Consider the following 27,493-nt stretch of genomic DNA (forward strand, 5'->3'; position numbering starts at 1 on the left):
TACTTGCGCGGAGTGATTCGTCAGCTGTGCATCTCTGTGCTGCGCTCGGGCAGACTTGCTGCTCTGAACGATGTATGCATGGATAGGAAAAGGGGGGCCGTGTGTGTGTGTGTGTGTGTGTGTGTGTGTGTGTGTGTGTGTGTGTGTGTGTGTGTGTGTGTGTGTGTGTGTGTGTGTACACAATGTGGAAAACGATGGATTTCAAATTTGACACACACCCACACACACTGATGGACATGTCTTAATCCATTGCTATTCTGTCTGCATGTCTGTCTCACAAGCAAACAAGCAGGCCATGCTCTGTCATACAGCAACACTTGTGGCACATCCTCTGTCTCTCCTCTTTCTCCCTCCCCCTCTCTTCTCTGCTCCAGCCTCTATGTTCTCACTCTATCTGTTTTGTCGTTTCTTCTCTCTCCATTCTCTCATTCCTTCTCTGTCTTGTTCTTTCTCATTCCTATCCTTCCTTCTTTCCATCTCTCCTCCTTCCCATTATCTCATCCCTTCCTCTCTACCTCCTCCCTCTCTCTTCTCCTCTATCCATTTTTAACACTCCTCTTTCCTCTCCTTCCCTCTCTCCTTCCCTCTCTCCTTCCTCCACTCACCCACTATGCATGTGTTCTTCTGTCCCCTCCCCCTCCTTCCCTGTGCTCTTCTCCTCTCTATGTCCTGTCCGCCCTCCTCTTTCTCTCCCTCGCTCCAAAACTCACCCACTGTATCTGTTCTGTCTTTCTCCTCCCCCGTCAAGCTTTCCTCCTTCCCTCCTTCTCTATCTCCTCTCCTTAGATTTCTCTACCCCCTGTTCTCTCTCTCTCCCCCTGTTCTCTCTAGCTCTCTCCCCCTGTTCTCTCTAGCTCTCCCCCTGTTCTCTCTCTCCCCCCTGTTCTCTCTCTCTCTCCCCCTGTTCTCTCTAGTTCTCACCTGTTCTCTCTCTCTCTCCCCCTGTTCTCTCTCTCTCTCCCCCTCTTCTCTCTAGCTCTCCCCTGTTCTCTCTAGCTCTCCCCTGTTCTCTCTAGCTCTCCCCTGTTCTCTCTCTCTCTCCCCCTGTTCTCTCTAGTTCTCCCCTGTTCTCTCTCTCTCTCTCCCCCTTGTTCTCTCTAGTTCTCCCCTGTTCTCTCTCTCTCTCTCTCTCCCCCCTGTTCTCTCTCTCTCTCTCTCTCCTTCTCTCTCTCTCTCTCCTTCTCTCTCTCTCTCTCTTCTCTCTCTCTCTCTCTGTCTCTCTATCTCTCTCTCTCTCTCTCTCTTTCCTTCTGTCTCTCTCTCTCTCCCCCTCGTTTCATTTTCACTCACCGACTGTATGTGTAGGCTACGACTTCCTCTCTCACTCTCTCTCTCCGTTCACTCTGTCTTCCTCTCTACAGTCCTTCGACCTCCCTCTCCTCCCCCCCTCCTCCTCTCCTCCCCTCCCCTCAATCACCCCCTCCTCCTCTCCCCCTCCTCCTCCCCTCCCCCTCAATCACCTCCCCCTCCCCTTCCCCCACCTCCTCCCCCTCCATAACCTCCTCTACAGTGATCTACTCATTCCCCTTCCTCTCTCTCTTGCTCTTCCTCTCCTCGTCTCTCCTCCCTCTACTCTGCACCCCCTCCATTTCTCCTCTCTTCCCCTCCTGTCCCCCACACTGCCTCTCTCTCCTCCCCTCCCTCTCCTCTGCACTCCCTCTCTCTTCCCCCCTCCCTCTCTCTCCTCTGCACTCCCTCTCTCTCTTTCCCCTCCCTCTCACTCCTTCCCCCCACCCTCCCTTTCTTCTATTTTCCTCTCCCTCCCCTCCCCCTCTCTCTAGCCCTCTCCCTCTGTCTGTCTGTCTGTCTGTCTCTGTCTGTCTGTTTGTTCTGCCCTGTCTGTCTGTCTGTCTGTCTGTCTGTCTGTCTGTCTGTCTGTCTGTCTGTCTGTCTGTCTGTCTGTCTGTCTGTCTGTCTGTCTGTCTGTCTGTCTGTCTGTCTGTCTGTCTGTGTTCATCCTGTGAGGCCTGCTGTAGCAGATATATAATTTTCCTCCTAACCAGCTCACTCTGTCTGAACACACACACCAGAGAACTCTCGTATACACAGGTCTATCAGCTGGTGAAATTAGGACAAATAAAACTGACATGACACTGTGTGTGTGTGTGTGTGTGTGTGTGTCTGTGTGTCTGTGTGTGTGTCTGTGTGTGTGTGTGTGTGTGTGTGAGAGAGAGAGAGAGAGAGAAAGAGGAAGGCATTATCTGGTTGCAGATACCAGCACTGGCTACATCTTCATGGTCTTAGTATTCAGCCTATGACAAATGATTCATTCATATTTTTTAAGACAAAAGCAAACCAATGTTGTTCACATTAGATGGAGAAAATGTAGATGTAATGGAAGGAATGCAAGGAAGACAGTAGAGAGAGAGAGAAATAATGAGGCAGAGAGAGGGAGAGAGAAAGAATGAGTGAGAGAGAATAGGGGAGAGAGAGAGAGATAAATAATGAGGGAGAGAGAGAGAGAGAGAATAAGGGAGAGAGAGAGAGAGAGAGATAGAGAGAAAGAATAAGGGAGAGAGAGCAGGACCAGAAGTCTAGTAGCATAACAACCCCTAGTCCTTGGGAACTTCATGAAGATCTGAAAGGATTGGATAGGTTTAAGCAATATGGTAGTAACTTCAACAAGCTAGGAGGAACATTCACCTCCATATTGCTTACACCTATCCAGTCCTTACAGATCTCCTGTGTGATAGAGGCTAAGTCGCTGTTTCTGTACAGGCCGTTAGTTACTCCTCCACACCCAAACAGTAGTAGTTTAGGCCATAACGGAAACCGTTGCGGGCTGCGAGTTCGAACTCCATGACCCCCCCGTCGCGCCCCTCTTCCCAAAAGCCATCTCCCCGTCGCGAGACAGATTACGCCAAGACAAAGGGTTGTGGGCGGGGCTTACTGAGGGGGCCATCTGTGTGCGTGAGTGAGTGAGTGCGTGCGTGGTTGCGTGTGTGTGTGTGTGTGTGTGTGTGTGTGTGTGTGTGTGTGTGTGTGTGTGTTTGTGAAATAGACAGCATATAGGCCTGTATGAAACTCAACATATGGATGGGATGCCTTCCATAAAGGGCTCGGAAAAGAATGGTCTACCCAAGAAATGGCGCACACATCATTGTCAAATGATTTACAAATTAACATAACCAGCTATTCAACAGCAGCAGTTTCATGTTCTGTAGTCAGTATTTAAGTGTACAAATAAAAAAACGAATATAACGATAAAATGCATGATGGACTATGGCAAGGCGCTATTTCAGTTAGATGTAATTATCCATTCTATAATGGTCATTTTGTGGAACTTTTCCGAGTAGCATCTTGTCCCATACTGCCATCCTGTGGCCAAACGTGGCAATGTAGATTCCATGAAGACCACAACCTCAAGATCAAAGATGAAAAGTTATTCTTCAGATGTACGAGATCTTACGTTTCTTGGCAATTTCTCGCTTGGAATAGCCTTCATTTCTCAGATCAAGTATAGACTGACGAGTTTCAGAAGAAAGTTATTTGTTTCTGGCCATTTTGAGCCTGTAAACACTCTCCCTTTCTTCTATCCGGAAAATGTCAACCACTTTGAAAGTTTCTTCAGGTACAGTCGCAAAAAACATCAAGCGCTATGATGATACTGGCTCTCATGAGGACCGCCACATGAAAGGAAGACCCAGAGTTGCCTCTGCTGCAAGAGGGTAAGTTCATTAGAGTTAACTGCACCTCAGATTGCAGCCAAAAGAAATGCTTCAGAGTTCAAGTAACAGACGCATCTCAACATCAACTGTCCAGAGGAGACTGCGTGAATTAGGCCTTCATGGTTGAATTGCTGCAAAGAAACCACGACTAAAGGACACCAATAAGATGAATATACTTGCTTGGAAATCTGTCCTTTGGTCTGATGAGTCCAAATTTGAGATTTCTGGTTCCAATCGCTGTGTCTTTGTGAAACACATAGTAGGTGAACGGATGATCTCTGCATGTGTGGTTCCAACCATGAAGCATGAAGTGGTTGGAAGTGCTCAGCATATGTGGGAACTCCTTCAAAACAGTTGTAAAAGCATTCCAGGTGAAGCTGGTTGAGATAATGCCAAGAATGTGCAAAGCTGTCATCAAGGCAAAGGGTGGCTACTTTGGGGAATCATGGCTTATAATATACTACCTAAACAAAAGATTCTCAATAAGGAATGGTGTTGCACTTGATGGAGGGAACATATAGCCTAGTGGTTAGAGCGTTGGACTAGTAACCGGAAGGTTGCAGTTAACCCGCTGTTCCTAGGCCGTCATTGAAAATAAGAATTTGTTCTTAACTGACTTGCCTGGTTAAATAAAGGTAAAATATTTCGATATCCTCTTACACATTGCTGTAGGTGACATCGTGAAAGTGAAGTGTAAGAGAAAAAAAAAATGAAATCAGAAATGTACATTTTAGCAGAGGCTCTCATCCAGAGCGACTTATAGTAAATTTCATACTGGTCAAATCCATAGCCCAGGCATTGCGAGCACCATGCTACACCAACTGAGACACTGGTGATCCAGCATAGTAGGCTTTGGACAACCATGCCTCAATAGCAGAAATCCATTTATTGTCTCCAAAAATATTACCTACCTCAGCCCCTCTTAAATAATTACTATAATCATTATTAATATTTCTACAAAAAAATTATAATAATAATAATATACAACGTGTATTATCTATCATTTTAATTTTTAAAAATGTATTTAATCTTTTTTTTAACTAGGTAAATCAGTTAAGAACTAATTCTTATTTACAATGATGGCCTACCAAAAGGCAAAAGGCCTCCTTCGGGTACGGGGCCTGAGATGATTATTATTTTTTTAAGTACAATATAAAGATAGTACAAAACACACATCACAACACTACACAAAGAGAGACCTAAAGACAACAGCATAGCAAGGCAGCAAATCCTAATGAATCAAATGGAAAAGATCAAAGATAATCAAGTTATAGATTTTAGAGACAAAAATAATTGACAATCATGTGTACATCCTAAATGCCTAAAGACGCGGTGTCGTCATTTCCCCAAAGCGTTACTGTTGGTCGGAGGAGGAAGAGGAAGAGTGAGGGAGGGAGGAGAGGAAGAGGGACTAGGGCCAAGACACGTAATTCACCCCCTTTCTCTTGGCGCCAATCTGGCGGAGGAAAAAAAAAAAACTATTTTGGTTTTTTTTTTGGTCGTTTAGTCAACTTTAGTGTAATCAATCGTGAGCATATTCTTTTGTAGCCAGTGGCGCTAGGTAGTTTGCTAAATCGCTATAGCATTTTTACATAATCTTGCCCCCTTTTTTTCTCTCCCCCAAGAAACCACATTCACTGAGCGACTAAGTTAGCTAGCAACAGCAAGACACAGCGGTCGTTTTTTTAAAAAAAAAACAACAACAACAACAACAACAACAGCGATATGGGGGTGAGTTTTGACCGTCTGTGTTTTGTGAGAAAGACACGTGAACGCTTCTGCATCAAACAAAAGACTGTGTCCGATAAATGACGATCCCCGGTGAGCGACGTAGAGAGGGACGGAGGGAATTGAAGGGGCGGCGGACAAAGTCCCAAGTGGCTATTACAAAAGCTAGCTAGTTACACAGTCCGCTAGCTAACTCAAGAATAACCCCGCTTTGTGATTGCAGTGGCTAGTTTTAACCACTATCGATTGCACCGGTTTTATTTGGATTTTTTGTTGTTGCTGTTGTTGTTGTTGTATAGGGGGGGCCCATTGGTGCAACGTTGTCCCGTGTTGTGTTCATTTCTGGTGCCACCGCTAGCCTAGCTTGCTAGCCACTTCAATTAGCTAGGAATCCATTTTTTTTAATTTTTTTTTTTTTTTTAGAAAGGTTTCTCATCATAACTACCATTAGTTAAGTTGAACCTACACCCTGCTAACTAACCTCTGAAGTTGTCTCACCTGTTCAGAATATATTTTGATAATGACTAGCTCGATTGATTTATTTTTAAACCCAAATGCATGTATTTTAGCTGGTGTGGGAAGCAATAGCATAACTAGCTAGCTCGTTTGCCAGTAAGGTATTAAACTAAGTTCCTGAAACGCACCTCCGAAGCTAATAACGAGGCACGTGTTCCCGATTTGCTTCCTGTAAACGAGTGAATGTTGTAGCTGGAGATCCGCTCATTACCACATGCTTGACCATACATGTGTTTTGTTACTGTTGTTCTCATACCAGTCCTTCATTGTCTACTTCTTTAGGGGTATGTAAGGTATAAGGCATTGCACTTTAGTCTCTGAGTGCGCCTGTCATTTAAAACCATGCATTCGGCGTTCCTGTTTTGTCTTTGAAACACTATTGGTGTTGTTGTACACATGTGTACTAGTCCCTGACTTCATTTGTCATGTTCAAACACATATGCCGCCTTCTGCTTGAAGATTGACCAACTGATATGCACCCCCCAATTCCTCCATCTCTCTCTCCATCCTCCCCTCCATCCCTCTCTCCATCCTCCCCTCCATCCCTCTCTCCATCCTCCCCTCCATCCCTCTCTCCATCCTCCCCTCCATCCCTCTCTCCATCCTCCCCTCCATCCCTCTCTCCATCCTCCCCTCCATCCCTCTCTCTCTCCCCCTCCATCCCTCTCTCTCCCCCTCCATCCCTCTCTCTCTCCCCCTCCATCCCTCTCTCTCTCCCCCTCCATCCGTCTCTCTCTCCCGCCTCCATCCCTCTCTCTCCCCCTCCATCCGTCTCTATCTCCCGCCTCCATCCGTCTCTCTCTCCCGCCTCCATCCGTCTCTCTCTCCCGCCTCCATCCGTCTCTCTCTCCCGCCTCCATCCGTCTCTCTCTCCCGCCTCCATCCGTCTCTCTCTCCCGCCTCCATCCGTCTCTCTCTCCCGCCTCCATCCGTCTCTCTCTCCCCCCCATCCGTCTCTCTCTCCCCCCTCCATCCGTCTCTCTCTCCCCCTCCATCCGTCTCTCTCCCCCCCTCCATCCGTCTCTCTCCCCCCTCCATCCGTCTCTCCCCCCCCTCCATCCGTCTCTCCATCCCCCTCCATCCATCTCTCCATCCCCTCTCCATCCCCCTCCATCCATCCCCCTCTCCATCCCCCTCTATCCATCTCTCCATCCCCCATCCATCCATCTCTCCATCCCCCATCCATCCATCTCTCCATCCAACCCAATCCATTCCTCTCTCTCGCTCCCCCTCCATCCATCTCTCGCTCCCCCTCCATCCATCTCTCTCTCTCCCCTCCATCCATCCCCCATCCATCCATCTCTCCATCCCCCTCCATCCATTCCTCTCTCTCTCCCCCCTCCATCCATCCCTCTCCAGAGGAAATCAAACAAAGCGAAGGAGAAGAAGCAGGCTCGTCTGGCGGAGAGGGCAGCCATGGATGCAGTGTGTGCCAAGGTGGACGCAGCCAATAAGGTGAGGGGACAGAGGTGAGGGGACAGAGGGTAGGGGACCAATAAGGTGAGGGGACAGAGGTAGGGGACCAATAAGGTGACAGGACAGAGGGTAGGGGTCCAATAAGGTGAGGGGACAGAGGGTAGGGGACCAATAAGGTGAGGGGACAGAGGGTAGGGGACCAATAAGGTGACAGGACAGAGGGTAGGGGTCCAATAAGGTGAGGGGACAGAGGGTAGGGGACCAATAAGGTGAGGGGACAGAGGGTAGGGGACCAATAAGGTGAGGGGACAGAGGGTAGGGGACCAATAAGGTGACAGGACAGAGGGTAGGGGTCCAATAAGGTGAGGGGACAGAGGGTAGGAGACCAATAAGGTGAGAGGACAGAGGGTAGGGGACCAATAAGTTGACTGACTTTCAATTTGTCTTTCAGTGATTAACATTTTTTTTTTTTTCACCTTTATTTAATCAGGTAGGCCAGTTGAGAACAAGTTCTCATTTACAACTGCGACCTGGCCAAGATAAAGCAAAGCAGTTTGACACAAACAACAACAACAGAGTTACACTTGGAATAGACAAACGTTCAGTCAGTAACACAGTGGGGAAAAAGGGGAAAAAACATCTATATACAGGATGTACAAATGAGGTAAGATAAGGGAGGTAAAGCAATGAATAGGCCATAGTGGTGAAATAATTACAATTTAGCAATTAAATACTGGAGTGATAGATGTGCAGAAGATGATGTGCACGTAGAGATACTGGGGTGAAAAGGAGCAAAAAATAAATAAATAACAGTATGGGGATGAGGGAGTTGGATGGGCTCTTTACAGATGGGCTATGTACAGGTGGGCTATGTGCAGGTGCAGTGATCTGTGAGCTGCTCTGACAGCTGATGCTTAAAGCTAGTGAGGAAAATATAAGTCTCCACCTTCAGTGATATTTGCAATTCGTTCCGGTCATTGGCAGCAGAGAACTGGAAGGAAAGGAGGAATTGGCTTTGGAATGTACCTGCTGGAGCGCGTGCTACGGGTGGCTGCTGCTATGGTGACCAGTGAGATATAGCTGCTGGAGCGCGTGCTACGGGTGGCTGCTGCTATGGTGACCAGTGAGATATACCTGCTGGAGCGCGTGCTACGGGTGGGTGCTGCCATGGTGACTAGTGAGATATACCTGCTGGAGCGCGTGCTACGGGTGGGTGCTGCTATGGTGACTAGTGAGATATACCTGCTGGAGCGCGTGCTACGGGTGGCTGCTGCTATGGTGACCAGTGAGATATACCTGCTGGAGTGCGTGCTACGGGTGGGTGCTGCCATGGTGACTAGTGAGATATACCTGCTGGAGCGCGTGCTACGGGTGGGTGCTGCTATGGTGACTAGTGAGATATACCTGCTGGAGCGCGTGCTACGGGTGGCTGCTGCTATGGTGACCAGTGAGATATACCTGCTGGAGCGCGTGCTACGGGTGGCTGCTGCTATGGTGACCAGTGAGATATACCTGCTGGAGCGCGTGCTACGGGTGGGTGCTGCTATGGTGACTAGTGAGATATACCTGCTGGAGCGCGTGCTACGGGTGGCTGCTGCTATGGTGACCAGTGAGATATACCTGCTGGAGCGCGTGCTACGGGTGGGTGCTGCCATGGTGACTAGTGAGAGATACCTGCTGGAGCGCGTGCTACGGGTGGGTGCTGCTATGGTGACCAGTGAGATATACCTGCTGGAGCGCGTGCTATGGGTGGGTGCTGCTATGGTGACCAGTGAGATATACCTGCTGGAGCGCGTGCTACGGGTGGCTGCTGCTATGGTGACCAGTGAAATATACCTGCTGGAGCGCGTGCTACGGGTGGGTGCTGCTATGGTGACCAGTGAGATATACCTGCTGGAGCGTGCTACGGGTGGGTGCTGCTATGGTGACTAGTGAGATATACCTGCTGGAGCGCGTGCTACGGGTGGGTGCTGCTATGGTGACCAGTGAGCTGAGATAAGGCGGGGCTTTACCTAGCAAAGACTTATAGATGACCTGGAGCCAGTGGGTTTAGTGACGAATATGAAGCGAGGGCCAGCCAACGAGAGCGTACAGGTTGCAGTGGTGAGTAGTATATGGAGCTTTGGTGACAAAATGGATGGCACTGTGATAGACTACACCCAATTTGTTGAGTAGAGTGTTGGAGGCTATTTTGTAAATGACATCAACGAAGTCCAGGATCGGTAGGATAGTCAGTTTTACGAAAGGTATGTTTGACAGCATGAGTGAAGGAGGCTTTGTTGCGAAATAGGAAGCCGATTCTAGATTTAATTTTCGATTGGAGATGCTTAATGTGGGTCTGGAAGGAGAGTTTACAGTCTAACCAGACACCTAGGTATTTGTGCTTGTCCACCTATTCAGAATCGTCCAGAGTAGTGATGCTGGACGGGCGGGCAGGTGCGGGCAGCGATCGTTAGAAGAGCATGCATGTAGTTTTACTTGCATTTAAGAGCAGTTGGAGGCCACGGAAGGAGAGTTGTATGGCATTGAAGCTTGTCTGGAGGTTTGTTAATATGGTGCCCAAAAAAGGGCCAGAAGTATACAGCATGGTGTCGTCTGCGTAGAGGTGGATCAGAGACTCACCAGCAGCAAGAGCGACATCATTGATATATACAGAGAAAAGAGTCGGCCTGAGAATTGAACCCTGTAGTACCCCCATAGAGACTGCCAGAGATCCGGACAACAGGCCCTCCGATTTGACACACTGAGCTCTATCGGAGAAGTAGTTGGTGAACCAGGCGAGGCAGTCATTTGAGAAACCAAGGCTGTTGAGTCTGCCGATAAGAATGTGGTGATTGACAGTCGAAAGCCTTGGCCAGGTCGATGAATACAGCTGCACAGTAATGTCTCTTATCGATGGCGGTTATGATATCGTTTAGGACCTTGAGCGTGGCTGAGGTGCACATATGACCAGCTCTGAAACCAGATTGCATATTGGAGAAGGTACGGTGGGATTTGAAATGGTCGGTAATCTGTTTGTTAACTTGGCTTTCAAAGACCTTAAAGGCAGGGCAGGATAGATATAGGTCTGTAGCAGTTTGGGTCTAGGGTGTCTCCCCCTTTGAAGAGGGGGATGACTGCGGCAGCTTTCCAATCTTTGGGGATCTCAGACGATACGGAAGAGAAGTTGAACAGGCTAGTAATAGGGGTTGCAACAATTTCGGCAGATAATTCTAGAAAGAGAGGGTCCAGATTGTCTAGCCCAGCTGATTTGTAGGGGTCCAGATTTTGCAGCTCTTTCAGAAATCAGTTATTTGGATTTGGGTGAAAGAGAAATGGGGGAGGCTTGGGCAAGTTTCTGTGGGGGGTGCAGGGCTGTTGACCGGGGTAGGGGTAGCCAGGTGGAAAGCATGGCCTGTTGTTGGATGATAAGCATTTTTCTACCTCCTCAACCCTATTGGTCACTCCCTTCCCCCGGACCTTCTTCCCTCCCTCGACCGTTTACCCCCCCACCCCCGATCTTCTTTTAAGCATTTTGAAAGGGAGGTTTGGACAGGTGTGAGGAATCAAGGAAAGATATTAATTGAAAAAGAGCTCCAGTTTTTCCTGATTGTGTGACTGCGTCTGACTGTAGCTCATACGTCTCTCTCTGTCTGTCTCTCTCTGTGTCTCTCTCTGTGTCTCTCTCTGTCTCTGTGTCTCTGTGTCTCTCTCTGTGTCTCTCTCTGTGTCTCTCTCTGTGTCTCTCTCTCTGTCTGTCTGTGTCTCTCTGTGTGTCTCTCTCCCTCTGTCTGTCTGTCTGTCTGTCTGTCTGTCTGTCTGTCTGTCTGTCTGTCTGTCTCTGTCTGTCTCTCTCTGTCTCTGTCTCTCTCTCTGTCTCTCTCTCTCTGTCTCTCTCTGTCTCTCTCTCTGTCTCTCTCTCTCTGTGTCTCTCTCTGTGTCTCTCTCTGTGTCTCTCTCTGACTCTCTCTCTGTGTGTCTCTGTGTCTCTCTCTCTCTCTGTGTCTCTCTCTCTCTCTCTCTCTGTCTCTCTCTCTGTGTCTCTCTCTGTCTCTGTGTCTCTCTCTGTGTCTCTCTCTGTCTCTGTGTCTCTCTCTGTCTCTGCGTCTCTCTCTGTCTCTGTGTCTCTCTCTGTCTCTGTGTCTGTCTCTCTCTGTCTCTCTCTCTCTGTGTCTCTGTCGGTCTCTCTCCTCCCACAGCTGGACGACCCTTTGGCTGCTTTCCCAGTCTTCAAAAAGTATGACAGAAACGGGTAAGAGATTGTCCACCTCTATTACTATGGGTGTTGTCTGGCTGATAAGTGGCTACTGACTCTGGCTGATAAGTGGCTACTGACTCTGGCTGATAAGTGGCTACTGACTCTGGCTGATAAGTGGCTACTGACTCTGGCTGATAAGTGGCTACTGACTCTGGCTGATAAGTGGCTAATGACTCTGGCTGATAAGTGGCTAATGACTCTGGCTGATAAGTGGCTACTGACTCTGGCTGATAAGTGGCTACTGACTCTGGCTGATAAGTGGCTAATGACTCTGGCTGATAAGTGGCTAATGACTCTGGCTGATAAGTGGCTAATGACTCTGGCTGATAAGTGGCTAATGACTCTGGCTGATAAGTGGCTAATGACTCTGGCTGATAAGTGGCTACTGACTCTGGCTGATAAGTGGCTACTGACTCTGGCTGATAAGTGGCTAATGACTCTGGCTGATAAGTGGCTAATGACTCTGGCTGATAAGTGGCTACTGACTCTGGCTGATAAGTGGCTACTGACTCTGGCTGATAAGTGGCTAATGACTCTGGCTGATAAGTGGCCAATGACTCTGGCTGATAAGTGGCTAATGACTCTGGCTGATAAGTGGCTAATGACTCTGGCTGATAAGTGGCTACTGACTCTGGCTGATAAGTGGCTACTGACTCTGGCTGATAAGTGGCTACTGACTCTGGCTGATAAGTGGCTACTGACTGGCTGATAAGTGGCTACTGACTCTGGCTGATAAGTGGCCAATGACTCTGGCTGATAAGTGGCCAATGACTCTGGCTGATAAGTGGCCAATGACCAATGGCTGATAAACAGAGATCGCTCAGCTAACTGCTCTTTTGATCTTCCAGATTGAATCTCCAGATCGAGTGTAAGAGAGTGTCCACTCTCAACCCCATGTCTGTGGAGTGGGCCTACGAGCTGACCCGGACCAACATGCAAACACTGTAAGGAGGGAGGGAGGAGTGATGGAATTGGGGTGATGGTGAAGGGCGTGCTTACTACAGGTTTTCGGAGAGGCTTTACAATGTATTTGGAGGAGAACGACCGCGAGGAGGTCAGTTCTCTGATGACTTTAGAACAGAACATTGTACTCCAAAATAAAATGACGACTAAAATACGACCCCCCCCCTCCCCCCCTTTCCAGACATGAGGCCAATAACACACTGTCCATATTATCAATGTTCCATTGAGCGTTATCACCTGATGTGGTTAGAAATAAATGGGCTGAGGGTTGACCGTCTGCATGTACCCCACTGTGCTAATCATTAGCTAGATCAACTCTATCAACAAGCTAGCCTAAAGTTTAGTTAGCAACATATTGAAGACTTGGACCCCCCAGACCCTGTTCTAAAAAAAATTCAGCATTGGCGCTGCTAAAAACGCTGCTTCTAAAATGTCTTGGATTTGATAAATAAGTTTAGTTTAGTAACACTAGGAAGCTCAGTGATCCTCTTTTTCAAAATTGATTTCGAAGGAGTGTCTTGCCATGGCATTGACTGTTGTACAATGACTGGAATGAATATTTCTCTCCGTGTGTGGTATTGTAATTTGAATGCTCCCGGAGAGGAATATTATTTTGTCGCGTGAAGTGCGACAGGCTGAACAACTGAATTGGTAAATTATTCTGCTATGGGCTTGTCTGATTTTGTGCTGTTGATTACTTATGTTGTTGGCTCTGGAAATTCAAATAACCAAAGCTACCGGGGTCTCGGACCAGGCGGTACCCAGCCCGATTTAACTCCTGCTAACAGTCTTTACCCAATCACAACAGACTACTCACATTCCATCCAATCACGTAGGCCAGTGCTTGACATCTGACCTCTATGCTGCAGGTATGAGCAAAGCGAGTGGGGATGGAAGGAGAGAGAAAAGAGGGATGAGATGAAAGACGAGAGGGCGTGGTATCTGCTGGCTCGAGACACAGACTCCTCCCCCGTGGCCTTCTCTCACTTCCGATTCGATGTCGAGTGCGGGGAGGAGGTGCTATACTGGTAAGGGGGTTGTCATGGTCTCATTTTACAGGAAGTGGCACTGACTGTTACTATAGCCACAGAGAGAACAATGACCCAGATAGTTTGCTGGATGTGTATATGTGAACCGTCCGGTCGACGTTTCCACTCACTACCAAATACAGCCTTGCAAAGGTATCCACTGACCTTGGTGTTTTTCCTATTTTGTTGCATTACAACCTGTAATTTTAAATCAGATTTTTATTTGGATTTCATGTAATGGACATACACAATAGTCCAAATTGGTGACATGAAATGGAAAAAAATAATTTGTTTCTAAAAAATCTAAATAAAATTTAAATGTATGTTTTTTAAAAACGGAAAAGTGGTGCGTGCATATGTATTCACCCCCTTTGCTATGGATCTCCTAAATAAGATCTGGTGCCACTAGTTACCTTCAGAAGTCACATAATTAATTAAAGTCCACCTGTGTGCAATCTAAGTGTCACATGAGCTCAGTGTATGTATACACCTGTTCTGAAAGGCACCAGCCTCTGCAGTACCACCAAGCAAGCGGCACCATGAAGACCAAGGAGCTCTCCAAACAGGTCAGGGACAAAGTTGTGGAGAAGTACAGATCAGGTTTTGGTTATTAAAAATATATATATATCAGAAACGGAGCACCATTTAAATCCATTATTAAAACATGGAAAGGATATGGCACCACAACAAACCTGCCAAGAGAGGGCCGCCCACCAAAACTCACGGACCAGACAAGGAGGGCATTAATCAGAGAGTCAACAAAGAGACCTCAGATAACCCTGATGGAGCTGCAAAGCTCCACAACGGAGATTGGAGTATCTGTCCATAGGACCACTTTAAGCCGTACACACCACAGAGCTGAGCTTTACGGAAGATCGGCCAGAAAAAAGACATTGCTTAATTAAAGAAAAGAATAAGCAAATGTTTGGTGTTCGCCAAAGGGCATGTAGGAGACTCCCTAAACACATATGGAAGAAGGTGCTCTGACCAGAGGCGACTACAATTGAGCTTTTTGGACATCAAGGAAATCGCTATGTCTGGCACAAACCCAACACCTCTCATCACCCCGAGAACACTATCCCCACAGTGAAGCATGGTGGTGGCAGCATCATGCTCTGGGGATGTTTTTCCATCGGCCGGGACTGGGAAACCGGTCAGAATTGAAGGAATGACGGATGGTGCTAAATACAGGGAAATTCTTGAGGGAAACCTGTTTGTTTTCCAGGGATTTAAGACTGGGACGGAGGTTCACCTTCCAGCAGGACAATGACCCTAAGCATACTGCTAAAGCAACACTCGAGTGGTTTAAGGGGAGTTATTTAAATGGCTTGGAATGGCCTAGTCAAAGCCCAGACCTCAATCCAATTGAGAATCTGTAGTATGACTTAAAGATTGCTGTACACCAGCGGAACCCATCCAACTTGAAGGAGCTGGAGCAGTTTTTCCTTGAAGAATGGGCAAAAATCCCAGTGGTTAGATGTGCCAAGCTTATAGAGACATACCCCAAGAGACTAGCAGTTGTAATTGCTGCAAAAGGTGGCTCTACAAAGTATTGACTTTGGGGGGGTTAAATAGTTATGTACACTCAAATTTTGTCTTATTTCTTGTTTGTTTCACAAATATTTTTGCATTTTCAAAGTGGTAGACATGTTGTGTAAATCAAATGACACAACCCCCCCCAAAAAAAAAATCATTTTTAATTCCAGGTTCTAAAGCAACAAAATATAAAAAATGCCAAGGGTGTGAATACTTTGGCAAGGCACTGTGGTGATGAGAGGAAGCCCAGTGGCTGGCAGTGGGAGAAGATGGAGCGAGATGGATTTGAGCCGACATCCTGCACATTTTCCCATCGCTAAAACGTTTGCTCTCAATGCAGTTTTTGGTTTCCAAAACGAATCTGTTATGAACAGTGGATAAACTTTTGTTGACTTTATCCTTTGCTAAAGTTTTTAAAGAATATATATCTTTTTTTCTTTGAGTTAATGCACACTTCAGAGTAGGTCTTCCCTAGCGGAAATATGCAAATATATGCTAGAATGTGCCAATAGGATCTCACTAGCTCGTGCTTGGCTCTGCCCACCTCCTTGCTTGTTCTGCCCACTAGGATTCATTTGCTCTCATTGGAAACAACTGGCTCTGGTCTATCTTGGGTTAGTTATTAGCATCTTTGCTATAGCTAGTAGTATTGAAATGTTATTGTATAGTACAGTTTACTTTTTTGTTTATTAAAAAAAAAAAAAAGTTTCCTTGTCTGAGGCTCCTGCCCTATGGTGATCTCCTGTTCTGCAGTGTGAGGCAGCTTGTTGTTCAAGTAAACCCCCTGAGCAGGACACTAGTCTGTCAAAAGAGCCTTTATGCTTCATTACATCTTGTAAATGTGAGCACACGTGAGGGGAAAAAAATCCCCCTCCAACTGGTAATTACTTGTTGGTAACATCCCCCTTTTTTTTTTTTTTTTAAGAGTCTTTGATACGACTTAACCCGGGGTTGAACCTCGGCCAGTGTTACTGTGGTTGTTGATGTGTGTTGTGTTTTTTGTAGTTATGAGGTCCAGCTTGAGAGTAGGGTGCGGAGGAAAGGACTGGGCAAGTTTCTCATCCAGATACTACAGCTCATCGCCAACAGGTACGTGTTATAGAGCACATAACAAAACTATTAATCGCAACGTGCAACAATTTACAACAAAAAAATTCCTGAGTTCATGGAAGGAAATCGGTCAATGGAAATACATTCATTAGGCCCTAATGGGTGGGGGGGATATGGATTTCTTTTTGGGGGGTGTAGCCTAGTGATTACAGCGTTGGACTTGTAATCGAAAGATTGCACGATCGAATCTCCGATCTGTCGTTCTGCCCCTGAACAAGGCAGTTAACCCACCGCTCCTCAACCCAACATTGTAAATAAGAATTAGTTTTTTATTGACTTGCCTAGTTAAATAAATGTTAAATAAATCTATGGATTTCACATGTTGTGTTTATATTTTTGCTCCGTGTGTATATACACTATCATTTGGCCTGCCTTGTGACATCACCAGGTGGTAAATAAGTTAACACACCAATAGGAAAGAGTTCCAAACTATGGATAAGGAGAGATGGACAGATTTGCTTTAAGTTTCAAACTAAACTGAACAAAAATCTAAAATATGTAAAGTGTTGGTCCCATGTTTCATGAGCTGAAATATTAAAAGATCCCAGATATATTCCAGATGCACAAACAACTGATTTCCCTCAGATTTTTCCATCCCTGTTAGTGAGTGTTCCTCCTTTGTCAAGATAATCCATCCACCTGTCAGGTGTGGCATATCAAGAAGCTGATTAAAACGGCATCATCATTACACAGGTGCACCTTCTGCTGGGACAAAGGCTACTAAATTATTGGGGACCATAAAAGGCCACTTTAAAATGTACAGTTTAGTCACACAACACAATGACACATATGTCTCAAGTTGAGGGAGTGTGCAATTGGCATGCTGACTGCAGGAATGTCCACCAGAGCTGTTGCCAGAGGATTAAATGTTCATTCATTTGTTCATGTTCATCCTCTACCATAAGCCGCGTCCAATGTTTTTTAGAGAATTTCGCAGTAGGTCCAACCGGTGTCACAACCGCAGACCACATGTAAACACGTTAGCCCAGGACGTCCACATCCTGCTTCTTCTCCTGTGGGATCGTCGGAGGGGGTGTGCTGAGGAGTATTTATGACAGCCTTTCTGTGGTGGAAAAACTCAGTCTTATTGAGTGGGCCTGGCTCCCAAGTGGGTGGGCCTATGCCCTCCAGGGCCCACCCATTGCTACACCCATGCCCAGTCATGTGAAATCCATAGATTATGGCCTAGTTAATTTTAAAGAAATAAGTTAACTCCGGTAAAAACATAAATTTTTCCATGTTGCATTTATTTTTGTTCAGTGTAGTTCCTCATCCATATACTGTAACCCATCACCAACTCTCTGCCTCTCTCGCTCTCTCTCTGCCTCTCTCGCTCTCTCTCTCATTCTCTCTCTGTGCCTCTCGCTCTCTCTCTGCGCCTCTCTCGCTCTCTCTCTGCGCCTCTCGCTCTCTCTCTGCGCCTCTCGCTCTCTCTCTGCGCCTCTCTCGCTCTCTCTCTGTGCCTCTCGCTCTCTCTGCTTCGCTCGCTCTCTCTCTCTCTCTGCCTCTAGCACACAGATGAAGAAGGTGATGTTAACAGTATTCAAACACAACCACGGGGCGTACCAGTTCTTCAGAGAAGCTTTACAGTGGGTTTCTATAGCAACATCAACAGCTGCTTCTCAGCGTGTACAAACATGATTTTGTTCTTTTAGAGATCACTGTTGGTGCTGTACTCAATCCAGTCTTCCCTTCTTCTTCTTTCTACCACCCTTTTATCCTTCGCCAGGTTCGATATCGACGACACCTCCCCCAGTATGTCTGGTTGTTGTGGCGACGACTGCACCTATGAGATCCTGTCGCGGCGGACCAAACATGCCGAGGCCCAAGCCGAGGCCCAGGGGCACAGCCACGGTGGAGGAGGGCACTGTGGAGGCTGCTGCCACTGAGGGAGCCTGTTCCTATTTCACCACTTCCTGCCCACTTCCTGGTCCCACGCTCTAGAAGATGCCCCTGGTCCGCTTCTCTGCTCATGAGTCATTACTGTACCCAACCTCCAAATGCCCCAATACCCTGGCCCCCTCTATATCCTACCCTTTCTCTCATCCATATCCCTCTCTTTCTCTATCATCCATATCCCCTCTTTCTCTCTCATCCGTATCCCTCTTTCTCTCTCATCCGTATCCCTCTTTCTCTCTCATCTGTAACCCTCTCTTTCTCTCTCATCCGTATCTCTCTCTCATCCGTATCCCTCTCTTTCTCTCTCATCTGTAACCCTCTCTTTCTCTCTCATCCGTATCTCTCTCTCATCCGTATCCCTCTCTTTCTCTCTCATCCGTATCCCTCTTTCTCTCTCATCCGTATCCCTCTCTTTCTCTCATCCGTATCCCTCTCTCTCTCTCATCCGTATCCCTCTCTTTCTCTCTCATCCGTATCCCTCTCTTTCTCTCTCATCCGTATCCCTCTCTTTCTCTCTCATCCGTATCCCTCTCTTTCTCTCTCATCCGTATCCCTCTCTTTCTCTCTCATCCGTATCCCTCTCTTTCTCCCTCTCTTTCTCTCTCGTCCGTATCCCTCTCTTTCTCTCTCATCCGTATCCCTCTCTTTCTCTCTCATCCGTATCCCTCTTTTCTCTCTCGTCCGTATCCCTCTCTTTCTCTCTCGTCCGTATCCCTCTCTTTCTCTCTCGTCCGTATCCCTCTCTTTCTCTCTCGTCCGTATCCCTCTCTTTCTCTCGTCCGTATCCCTCTCTTTCTCTCGTCCGTATCCCTCTCTTTCTCTCTCGTCCGTATCCCTCTCTTTCTCTCTCGTCCGTATCCCTCTCTTTCTCTCTCGTCCGTATCCCTCTCTTTCTCTCTCGTCCGTATCCCTCTCTTTCTCTCTCGTCCGTATCCCTCTCTTTCTCTCGTCCGTATCCCTCTCTTTCTCTCGTCCGTATCCCTCTCTTTCTCTCTCGTCCGTATCCCTCTCTTTCTCTCTCGTCCGTATCCCTCTCTTTCTCTCTCGTCCGTATCCCTCTCTTTCTCTCTCGTCCGTATCCCTCTCTTTCTCTCTCATCCGTATGTATCCCTCTCTTTCTCTCCATACTATTTCAGTCTTTGATAAGTTAGGAATCTGCTTGTGCTCTGTCTAGGCAGCTACCTCTTCTTCGCTTTCTGAACTGTCCCAAGGCTCCATCCCAATAATCCTAATGTGCGATGTGTTAGCCATGCATTCTGAATGGTAAATTAGGATGGATTGTTGGGACAGAGCCCCACAAATGTATTTCTCTTAGTTTGATCAGGTGTTCTGTAGATAGTCTCTCTCGCTCTCTTCCCCGGAGCCTCTGATCCATTTCAGTTGATCTTCTACAGTATTTTTAAATGCTGTCTCATGGCAGGAACACCCGTTGTTCCTACATTTTTGTAGAGCGACGTGAGAGATACATATATATACACATTACCAGTCAAAAGTTAGGACGCCTGATCATTTGAGGGTTTTTCTTAATTTAAAAAAATATATAAAAAGTTCTACGTTGAAGAATAATAGTGAAGACATCACTACTATGAAGTAACACATATGGATTCATGTAGTAACCTGATTCACGCAGTCTCCTCTGGACAGTTGATGTTGAGATGCGTCTGTTACTTGAACTCTGAAGCATTTATTTTGGCTGCGTGAACCAGGCTGGTAACTAATGAACTTATCCTCTGCAGCAGAGGTAACTCTGGGTCTTCCTTTCCTGTGGCGGTCCTCATGAGAGCCAGTTTCATCATAGCGCTTGATGGTTTTTGCGACTGCACTTGAAGAAACTTTCAAAGTTGTTGAAATGTTCCGTATTGACTGACCTTCATGTCTTAAAGTAATGATGGACTGTCGTTTTCTCTTTGCTTATCTTGGTCTTTTACCAAATAGGGCTATCTTCTGTATACCACCCCTACCTGGTCACAACACAACTGATTGGCTCAAACACATTAAGAAGGAAATAAATTCCACAAATTAACTTTTAACAAGGCACACCTGTTAATTGAAATGCATTCCAGGTGACTTCCTCATGATCTGGTTGAGAGAATGCCAAGCGTATGCCAAGCGTATGCCAAGCTGTCATCAAGGAAAAGGATGGCTACTTTGAAGAATCTCAAATATAAAATATATTTTTTGGTTACCGTGTGTTATTTCATAGTTCGATTTCTTCACTATTATTCAGCAATGTAGAATTTTATTCTTTTTATAAATAATGAAACCCTGGACTGACTTGGGTATCAACTTTTGACTGGTACTATATATATATACACACACACACACGCAGTACCATATATATAATATAGTGCACTACTTTTGAACAGGGCCGTAGGGTAGTAATTGTTGCCATCTCTGTTACGTACAGAAACCTTCAGGGTATAGTGGCTGGCAGATCTGGGTTGCCAGATTGAGGGGTTTCACATATAGATACTAGAAACCCACCTCTGTGCTGTGTGTCTGTATCCCACATGGCATGCTAATGCCCATAGGTCTCTGGTTAAATGTAGTGCACTAAGGAATAGGGTTATATTTGGGATGTCTCCCCAGTGACCGGGAAGAAACTCAACTCTGGCATCTCACCCAGGCTCGAAGTTTAATGCTTTATTAAAACGACAAAGAAACAAAAAAAAGTTGACATTTTTTCTTGTGCGTTGTATAAAGATAAACTGTCAGGTAAGTACAATCACTCGTTTTGTTTTCTACTTTCCAACCAGATAATATTCTACAGACCATGTCTGTCTCAGGTTCAAATCCCAACTGACACTAACAACCATCTCTTCTTCGTGTTTCTTAATTAACAACTATGTTACGGTCAAATAGTTTGGGGGAAAGAAGACACCCCTAACCACAGATCTAGTATCAGATTTCCCAACCTCAAATTTTACTTAGTCCTGGACTAAAAAAATGAATGCTTTTAAATCCAGGACTAGGCTTAATCTCGGTCTTGGAAACCGGCCCAGGGGGAGTGACAACGTTCCTCACCTGAGATCAGTGGTTAGTTAGGGCATATAAATGGAAGTCCTAAAATGGTCATAGGCTTCTTCTAGAAATCCTATATTTATAGGTCAGAGGCAACTTGTTTTAGCACCAACTCTGTTGGGATGTGGGAGCAGGGTGGTTAGGGTTCTGATCCCAGATCTGTATCCGCTACCTGGATTGGTGGCTTTGGTCAGGTGGTGCGGGGACCGCTTTTGTTTAAATTGAAAATCCATTTAGTTTAGGGAATAAAACGTTTCTTCATAATTAAGAAAAAATAAATAAATCGGACTTTTATGACCTGTTTGAATATTTTCCCTCATGATCAACTCTCTTATTTGTTTCTATCGATCATTGTCTCTTTCTGTCTGTATATAATCTGTTACAGATTCATTGGATTGGTTTCTATTTGCTTTTTACAGGTAAAACATTTGTTTAGGTTTTAAAAAAAATGACATTTAAACTCAATGTTGGACAATGAGTGTACCTGTCCTGTGACTGATTTCATTAATAACTGATAACGCTGAAAGGAGGGGGAAAAAACGAAACGGTCATTTCAACCTTGTCAGTGTTTTATTTGTATGTTACAAATAAAGGAAACTTGTTTGACTACTGTTTATTATATATTTAGTTTGATGTAGTTACCATAGTTACCGGTGCGTAAATCCCCAAATGCCACCTTATTCCTTAAATAGTGAACTACTTTAGACCAGATCATTGTGGGCCCTGGTCTAAAGTAGTGTAGTATTTTCTGTTTTTTTTATCAGTCAGTGAGACCAGGTTATTTTTTTTATTTTTTTTTCACAGATGAGCCCTGAATTAACAGAAAATATAAACGAAATATAAAATGCAAGCAGAAATATAAACACTCGTTCAAAAAAAATCAGGTCCTCAATCAGCTTTCTGAATTTCCGTAGAGGAACCCGAACATCAAATTTAAGATTGTGAAAATTGTTCCACAAGTAACATGCAAAAACTTGAAGCTGATTTACTCACCAAAGACCAAAGGACTTTCCAGAGTTTTCCACCCCTGAGACCGGGGTGGAGACTCGTGTGTGTGTGTGTGTGTGTGTGTGTGTGTGTGTGTGTGTGTGTAGTGATAATGTTAGGTATGGGGGAGTTGTTGTTTTTTAACGGCTTTATACGGTGCATTCGGAAATTATTCAGACTCCTAGACTTTTTCCACATTTTATTACGTTACAGCCTTATGCTAAAATTTAATTAATGTTTTTCCTCAATCTATACGTAATACACCATAATCACAAAGCGAAAACAGGTTATTAGAAATGTTTGCACATTTAAAACATTTAAGTACCTTATTTACATAAGTATTCAGACCTTTTGCTATGAGAATCGAAATTGAACTCAGGTGCATCCTGTTTCCATTGATCAATGTTGAGATTGGGCCCCCTCAGTGGCGCAGCGGCATCACTACAGCCCCACGTTCAATCCCAGGCTGTGTCAGAGCCGACCGTGACCGGGAGACCCATGAGGCGGCTCACAATTAGCCCAGCGTCGTCCGGGTTGCGCTCTAGCAAATCACGCTCTAGCAACTCCTTGTGGAGGGCCGGGTGCCTGTAAGCTGATTTCGGTTGCAAGGTGTTTCCTCCAACACATTGGTGCAGCTGGCTTCCAGGTTAAGCGAGCATCAAGAAGCAGGGTCGTGTTTTGGAGGACGCATATAGCTCTCGACCTTCGCCTCTCCTGGGTCCGTAGGAGAGTTGCAGCGATGGGACAAGACTGTAACTATCACCAAAAAAAGATAATCCTTGAGATGTTTCTACAACCTGACTGGAGTCCACCTGGGGTAAATTCAATTGATTGGATATGATTTGGAAAGATATAAGGTATAAAGTCCCACAGTTGTCAGAGCAAAAACCAAGCCATGAGGTTGAAGGAATTGTTCGTAGAGCTCCGAGACAGGATCGTGTTGAGGCACAGATCTGGGGAAGGGTACCAAAAGATTTCTGCTGCATTGAACGTCCCCCAAAACATGGCCTTCATCATTCTTAAATGGAAGAATTTCGAAACCACCAAGACTCTTCCTAGAGCTGGCCGCCCGGCCAAACTGAGCAATGGGGGGTGAAGAGCCTTGGTCAAGGAGGTGACCAACAACCTGATGGTCACTCTGACAGAGCTCCAGAGTTCCTCTATGGAGATGGGAGAACCTTCCAGAAGGACAACCATCTCTGCAGGACTCCACCAATTAGGCCTTTATGGTAGAGTAGCCAGACGGAAGTCACTCCTCAGTAAAAGGCACATGACAGCCCTCTTGGAGTGTGCCAAAAGACACCCAAGGACTCTCAGACCATGAGAAACAAGATTATCCGGTCTGAAGAAACAAAGATTGAACTCTTTGGTCTGAATGCCAAGCGTCACATCTGGAGGAAACCTGGCACCATCCCTACGGTGAAGCATCGTGGTGGCAGCATCATGCTGTGGGGATGTTTTTCACCGACAGGGACTGGGAGACTATTCAGGATCAAGGTGAAGATGAGCAGAGCAAAGTACAGAGAGAGAGAGATCCTTGATGAAAACCTGCTCCAGAGCGCTCAGGACCTCAGACTAGAGCAAAGGTTCACCTTCCAGCAGGACAACAACCCTAAGCACACAGCCAAGACAAGGCAGGAGTGGCTCCGGGACAAGTCTCTGAATGTCAGGCCTCCCGAGTGGCACAGTGGTCTAAGGCACTGCATCACAGTGCTAGCTGGGTTCGAGTCCAGGCTCTGTCGCAGCCGGCCGTGACCGGGAGACCCATGGGGTGGCGCACAATTGGCCCAGCATCATCCGGATTAGGGGAGGGTTTGGCCTGCAGGGATGTCCTTGTCCCATCGTGCTCTAGTGACTCCTGTGGCATGCTGGGTGCAGTGCATGCTGGTCGCAGGTGTACGGTGTTTCCTCCAACACTTTGGTGCGGATGGCTGCCGGGTTAAGTGGGCAAGAAGCAGTTAGGTTGTGTTTTGGAAGAGGATTCTCTTGACCTTTGCCTCTCCCGCGTCCATATGGGAGTTGCAGCGATGAGACAAGACTGCCAATTGGATACCACGAAAAAGAGGTACAAATACAAATGAAAAGTCTCTGAAAGTCTTTTGAGTGGCCCAGCCAGAGCCCGGACTTGAACCCGATCTAACATCTCTGGAGAGACCTGAAAATAGCTGTGCAGCAACGCTCCCCATCCAACCTGACAGAGCTTGAGAGGATCTGCTGAGAAGAATGGGAGAAACTCCCCAAATACAGGTGTGCCAAACTTGTAGCGTCATACCCAAGAAGACTCAAGGCTGTAATCGCTGCCAAAGGTGCTTCAACAAAGTACAGAGTAAAGGGTCTGAATACTTATGTAAATGTGGTATTTCAGGTTTTTTTTTATACATTTGCAAAAATGTCTAAAAGACCGTTTTTTCTTCTTCATTATGGGGTATTGTGATGTCATTATGGGGTATTGTGATGTCATTATGGGGTATTGTGATGTCATTATGGGGTATTGTGATGTCATTATGAGGTATTGTGTGTGTAGATTGAGGGGGGAACAATTTAATCCATTTTAGAATAAGGCTGTAATGTAACAAAATGTGGAAAATGTCAAGGGGTCTGAATACTTTCTGAATGCACTATAAAACTAAACTGCAGCTGCCTAGTCTGACTTGGCTAGGGGACACCTACACACACACACAGATTTGTAGACTTTATTTCAACAAGAAACGGCAGGCAATCATTAGCTATGTTTCCATCTAATTGCCGACAGATTTTCATGTGAATAGAATATGCTAATTTCTGCATGAAAGCATTTTCCCACCAAAGATGTGTTTCGTTTCAAATTGACTTCTTCGGATAAAAGCCTGTGTGTGCTGACATAGTGCACAGAAAAATACCTTTTGCGAGAAAAAATAGTTAATCTCTTAAAGGGGATGGGGGGGGGGCGGGGGTCTACTAAGCTAACATATAGAATTGTTTTAAGATGGTAATACCATGGATCATTTAGCTATTTGATATAGAATTTTAGGACCCCTGTAGGTATCATCAAATATTGAATTTGGCCTTTACTACCAACCCCCATAGAAACACATTCATACGTGGCAAGAAAGTACCAGACAGTCAAAAAATAAATCATAAGGAATAAGGTTTTTGAAGTGTCTGTCCTTTATCTAGGACAGTGGTAGCCAAACTTTTTATCGTCCAGTACCCCTTCAAACGTTCAACCTCCAGCTGTACCCCCTCTAGCACCAGGGTCAGCTCACTCTCAAATGTTTTTTGCCTTAATTGTAAGCCTGCCACACACACACTATACAATACATTTATTAAACATAAGAATGAGTGTGAGTTTTTGTCACAACCCGACTCGTGGGAAGTGACAAAGAGCTCTTATAGGACCAGGACAAATAATAATAATCAATAATACTTACATACAGTGGGGAGAACAAGTATTTCATACACTGACGATTTTTCAGGTTTTCCTACTTACAAAGCATGTAGAGGTCTATAATTTTTTATCATAGGTACACTTCAACTGTGAGAGATGGAATCTAAAACAAAAATCCAGAAAATCACATTGTATGATTTATAAGTAATTCATTAGCATTTGCATTTGAACAAAAAAAAATTATGTTGGGGAGGGACAGATCTGTAACTGCTACAGTTTAGTAGGATGGAGGCTCTATAGCTGTGTGGATCTGTAACTACTACAGTTTAGTAGGATGGAGGCTCTATAGCTGTATGGATCTGTAACTACTACAGTTTAGTAGGATGGAGGCTCTATAGCTCTACGGATCTGTAACTGCTACAGTGTAGTTTAGTAGGATGGAGGATCCTATAGCTGTACGGATCTGTAACTGCTACAGTTTAGTAGGATGGAGGCTCTATAGCTGTATGGATCTGTAACTGCTACAGTGTAGTTTAGTAGGATGGAGGATCCTATAGCTGTACGGATCTGTAACTACTACAGTTTAGTAGGATGGAGGATCCTATAGCTGTACGGATCTGTAACTACTACAGTGTAGTTTAGTAGGATGGAGGATCCTATAGCTGTACGGATCTGTAACTGCTACAGTTTAGTTTAGTAGGATGGAGGATCCTATAGCTGTGTGGATCTGTAACTACTACAGTTTAGTAGGATGGAGGCTCTATAGCTGTATGGATCTGTAACTACTACAGTGTAGTTTAGTAGGATGGAGGCTCTATAGCTGTGTGGATCTGTAACTGCTACAGTGTTGTTTAGTAGGATGGAGGCTGTACGGATCTGTAACTGCTACAGTGTAGTTTAGTAGGATGGAGGCTCTATAGCTGTGTGGATCTGTAACTGCTACAGTGTAGTTTAGTAGGATGGAGGCTCTATAGCTGTGTGGATCTGTAACTGCTACAGTGTAGTTTAGTAGGATGGAGGCTCTATAGCTGTATGGATCTGTAACTACTACAGTGTAGTTTAGTAGGATGGAGGATCCTATAGCTGTACGGATCTGTAACTACTACAGTGTAGTTTAGTAGGATGGAGGCTCTATAGCTGTACGGATCTGTAACTGCTACAGTTTAGTTTAGTAGGATGGAGGCTCTATAGCTGTGTGGATCTGTAACTGCTACAGTGTAGTTTAGTAGGATGGAGGCTCTATAGCTGTGTGGATCTGTAACTGCTACAGTGTAGTTTAGTAGGATGGAGGCTCTATAGCTGTGTGGATCTGTAACTGCTACAGTGTAGTTTAGTAGGATGGAGGCTGTACGGATCTGTAACTGCTACAGTGTAGTTTAGTAGGATGGAGGCTCTATAGCTGTGTGGATCTGTAACTGCTACAGTGTAGTTTAGTAGGATGGAGGCTCTATAGCTGTGTGGATCTGTAACTGCTACAGTGTAGTTTAGTAGGATGGAGGCTTTATAGCTGTACGGATCTGTAACTGCTACAGTGTAGTTTAGTAGGATGGAGGCTCTATAGCTGTGTGGATCTGTAACTGCTACAGTGTAGTTTAGTAGGATGGAGGCTCTATAGCTGTATGGATCTGTAACTACTACAGTGTAGTTTAGTAGGATGGAGGATCCTATAGCTGTACGGATCTGTAACTACTACAGTGTAGTTTAGTAGGATGGAGGCTCTATAGCTGTACGGATCTGTAACTGCTACAGTTTAGTAGGATGGAGGCTTTATAGCTGTACGGATCTGTAACTGCTACAGTGTAGTTTAGTAGGATGGAGGCTCTATAGCTGTGTGGATCTGTAACTGCTACAGTGGAGTTTAGTAGGATGGAGGCTCTATAGCTGTGTGGATCTGTAACTGCTACAGTGTAGTTTAGTAGGATGGAGGCTCTATAGCTGTGTGGATTCATTCGAATTTCTTGCCGCGTTCTGTGAAATGTAGTTGAGCCGGAAACTTTCTTCATGCCTACTTTATTCC

At 45.7% G+C, this 27,493-nt stretch overlaps 1 protein-coding gene across 2 annotated transcripts; it reads left to right on the forward strand.

Annotated features, from left to right (window-relative positions):
* The first annotated feature begins 5,037 nt into the window (after positions 1-5,037).
* Positions 5,038-18,342, forward strand: naa40 (N-alpha-acetyltransferase 40, NatD catalytic subunit). 2 transcript variants are annotated; one of them, XM_042329451.1, is made up of 8 exons: positions 5,038-5,399; positions 7,272-7,367; positions 11,507-11,559; positions 12,414-12,509; positions 13,398-13,556; positions 16,098-16,181; positions 17,714-17,791; positions 17,932-18,342. In XM_042329451.1, the coding sequence occupies exons 1-8, from the start codon at positions 5,394-5,396 to the stop codon at positions 18,089-18,091; spliced, it is 732 nt and encodes a 243-aa protein (XP_042185385.1). In that variant the 5' UTR covers positions 5,038-5,393; the 3' UTR covers positions 18,092-18,342. The 2 variants fall into 2 exon arrangements, with proteins under 2 accessions (XP_042185385.1, XP_042185386.1); XM_042329452.1 differs by having other exon boundaries at positions 5,076-5,094.
* The last annotated feature ends 9,151 nt before the right edge of the window (positions 18,343-27,493 follow it).

The sequence above is a fragment of the Oncorhynchus tshawytscha genome, linkage group LG10, assembly GCF_018296145.1.
Source record: "Oncorhynchus tshawytscha isolate Ot180627B linkage group LG10, Otsh_v2.0, whole genome shotgun sequence".
Lineage (NCBI taxonomy): Eukaryota > Metazoa > Chordata > Actinopteri > Salmoniformes > Salmonidae > Oncorhynchus > Oncorhynchus tshawytscha.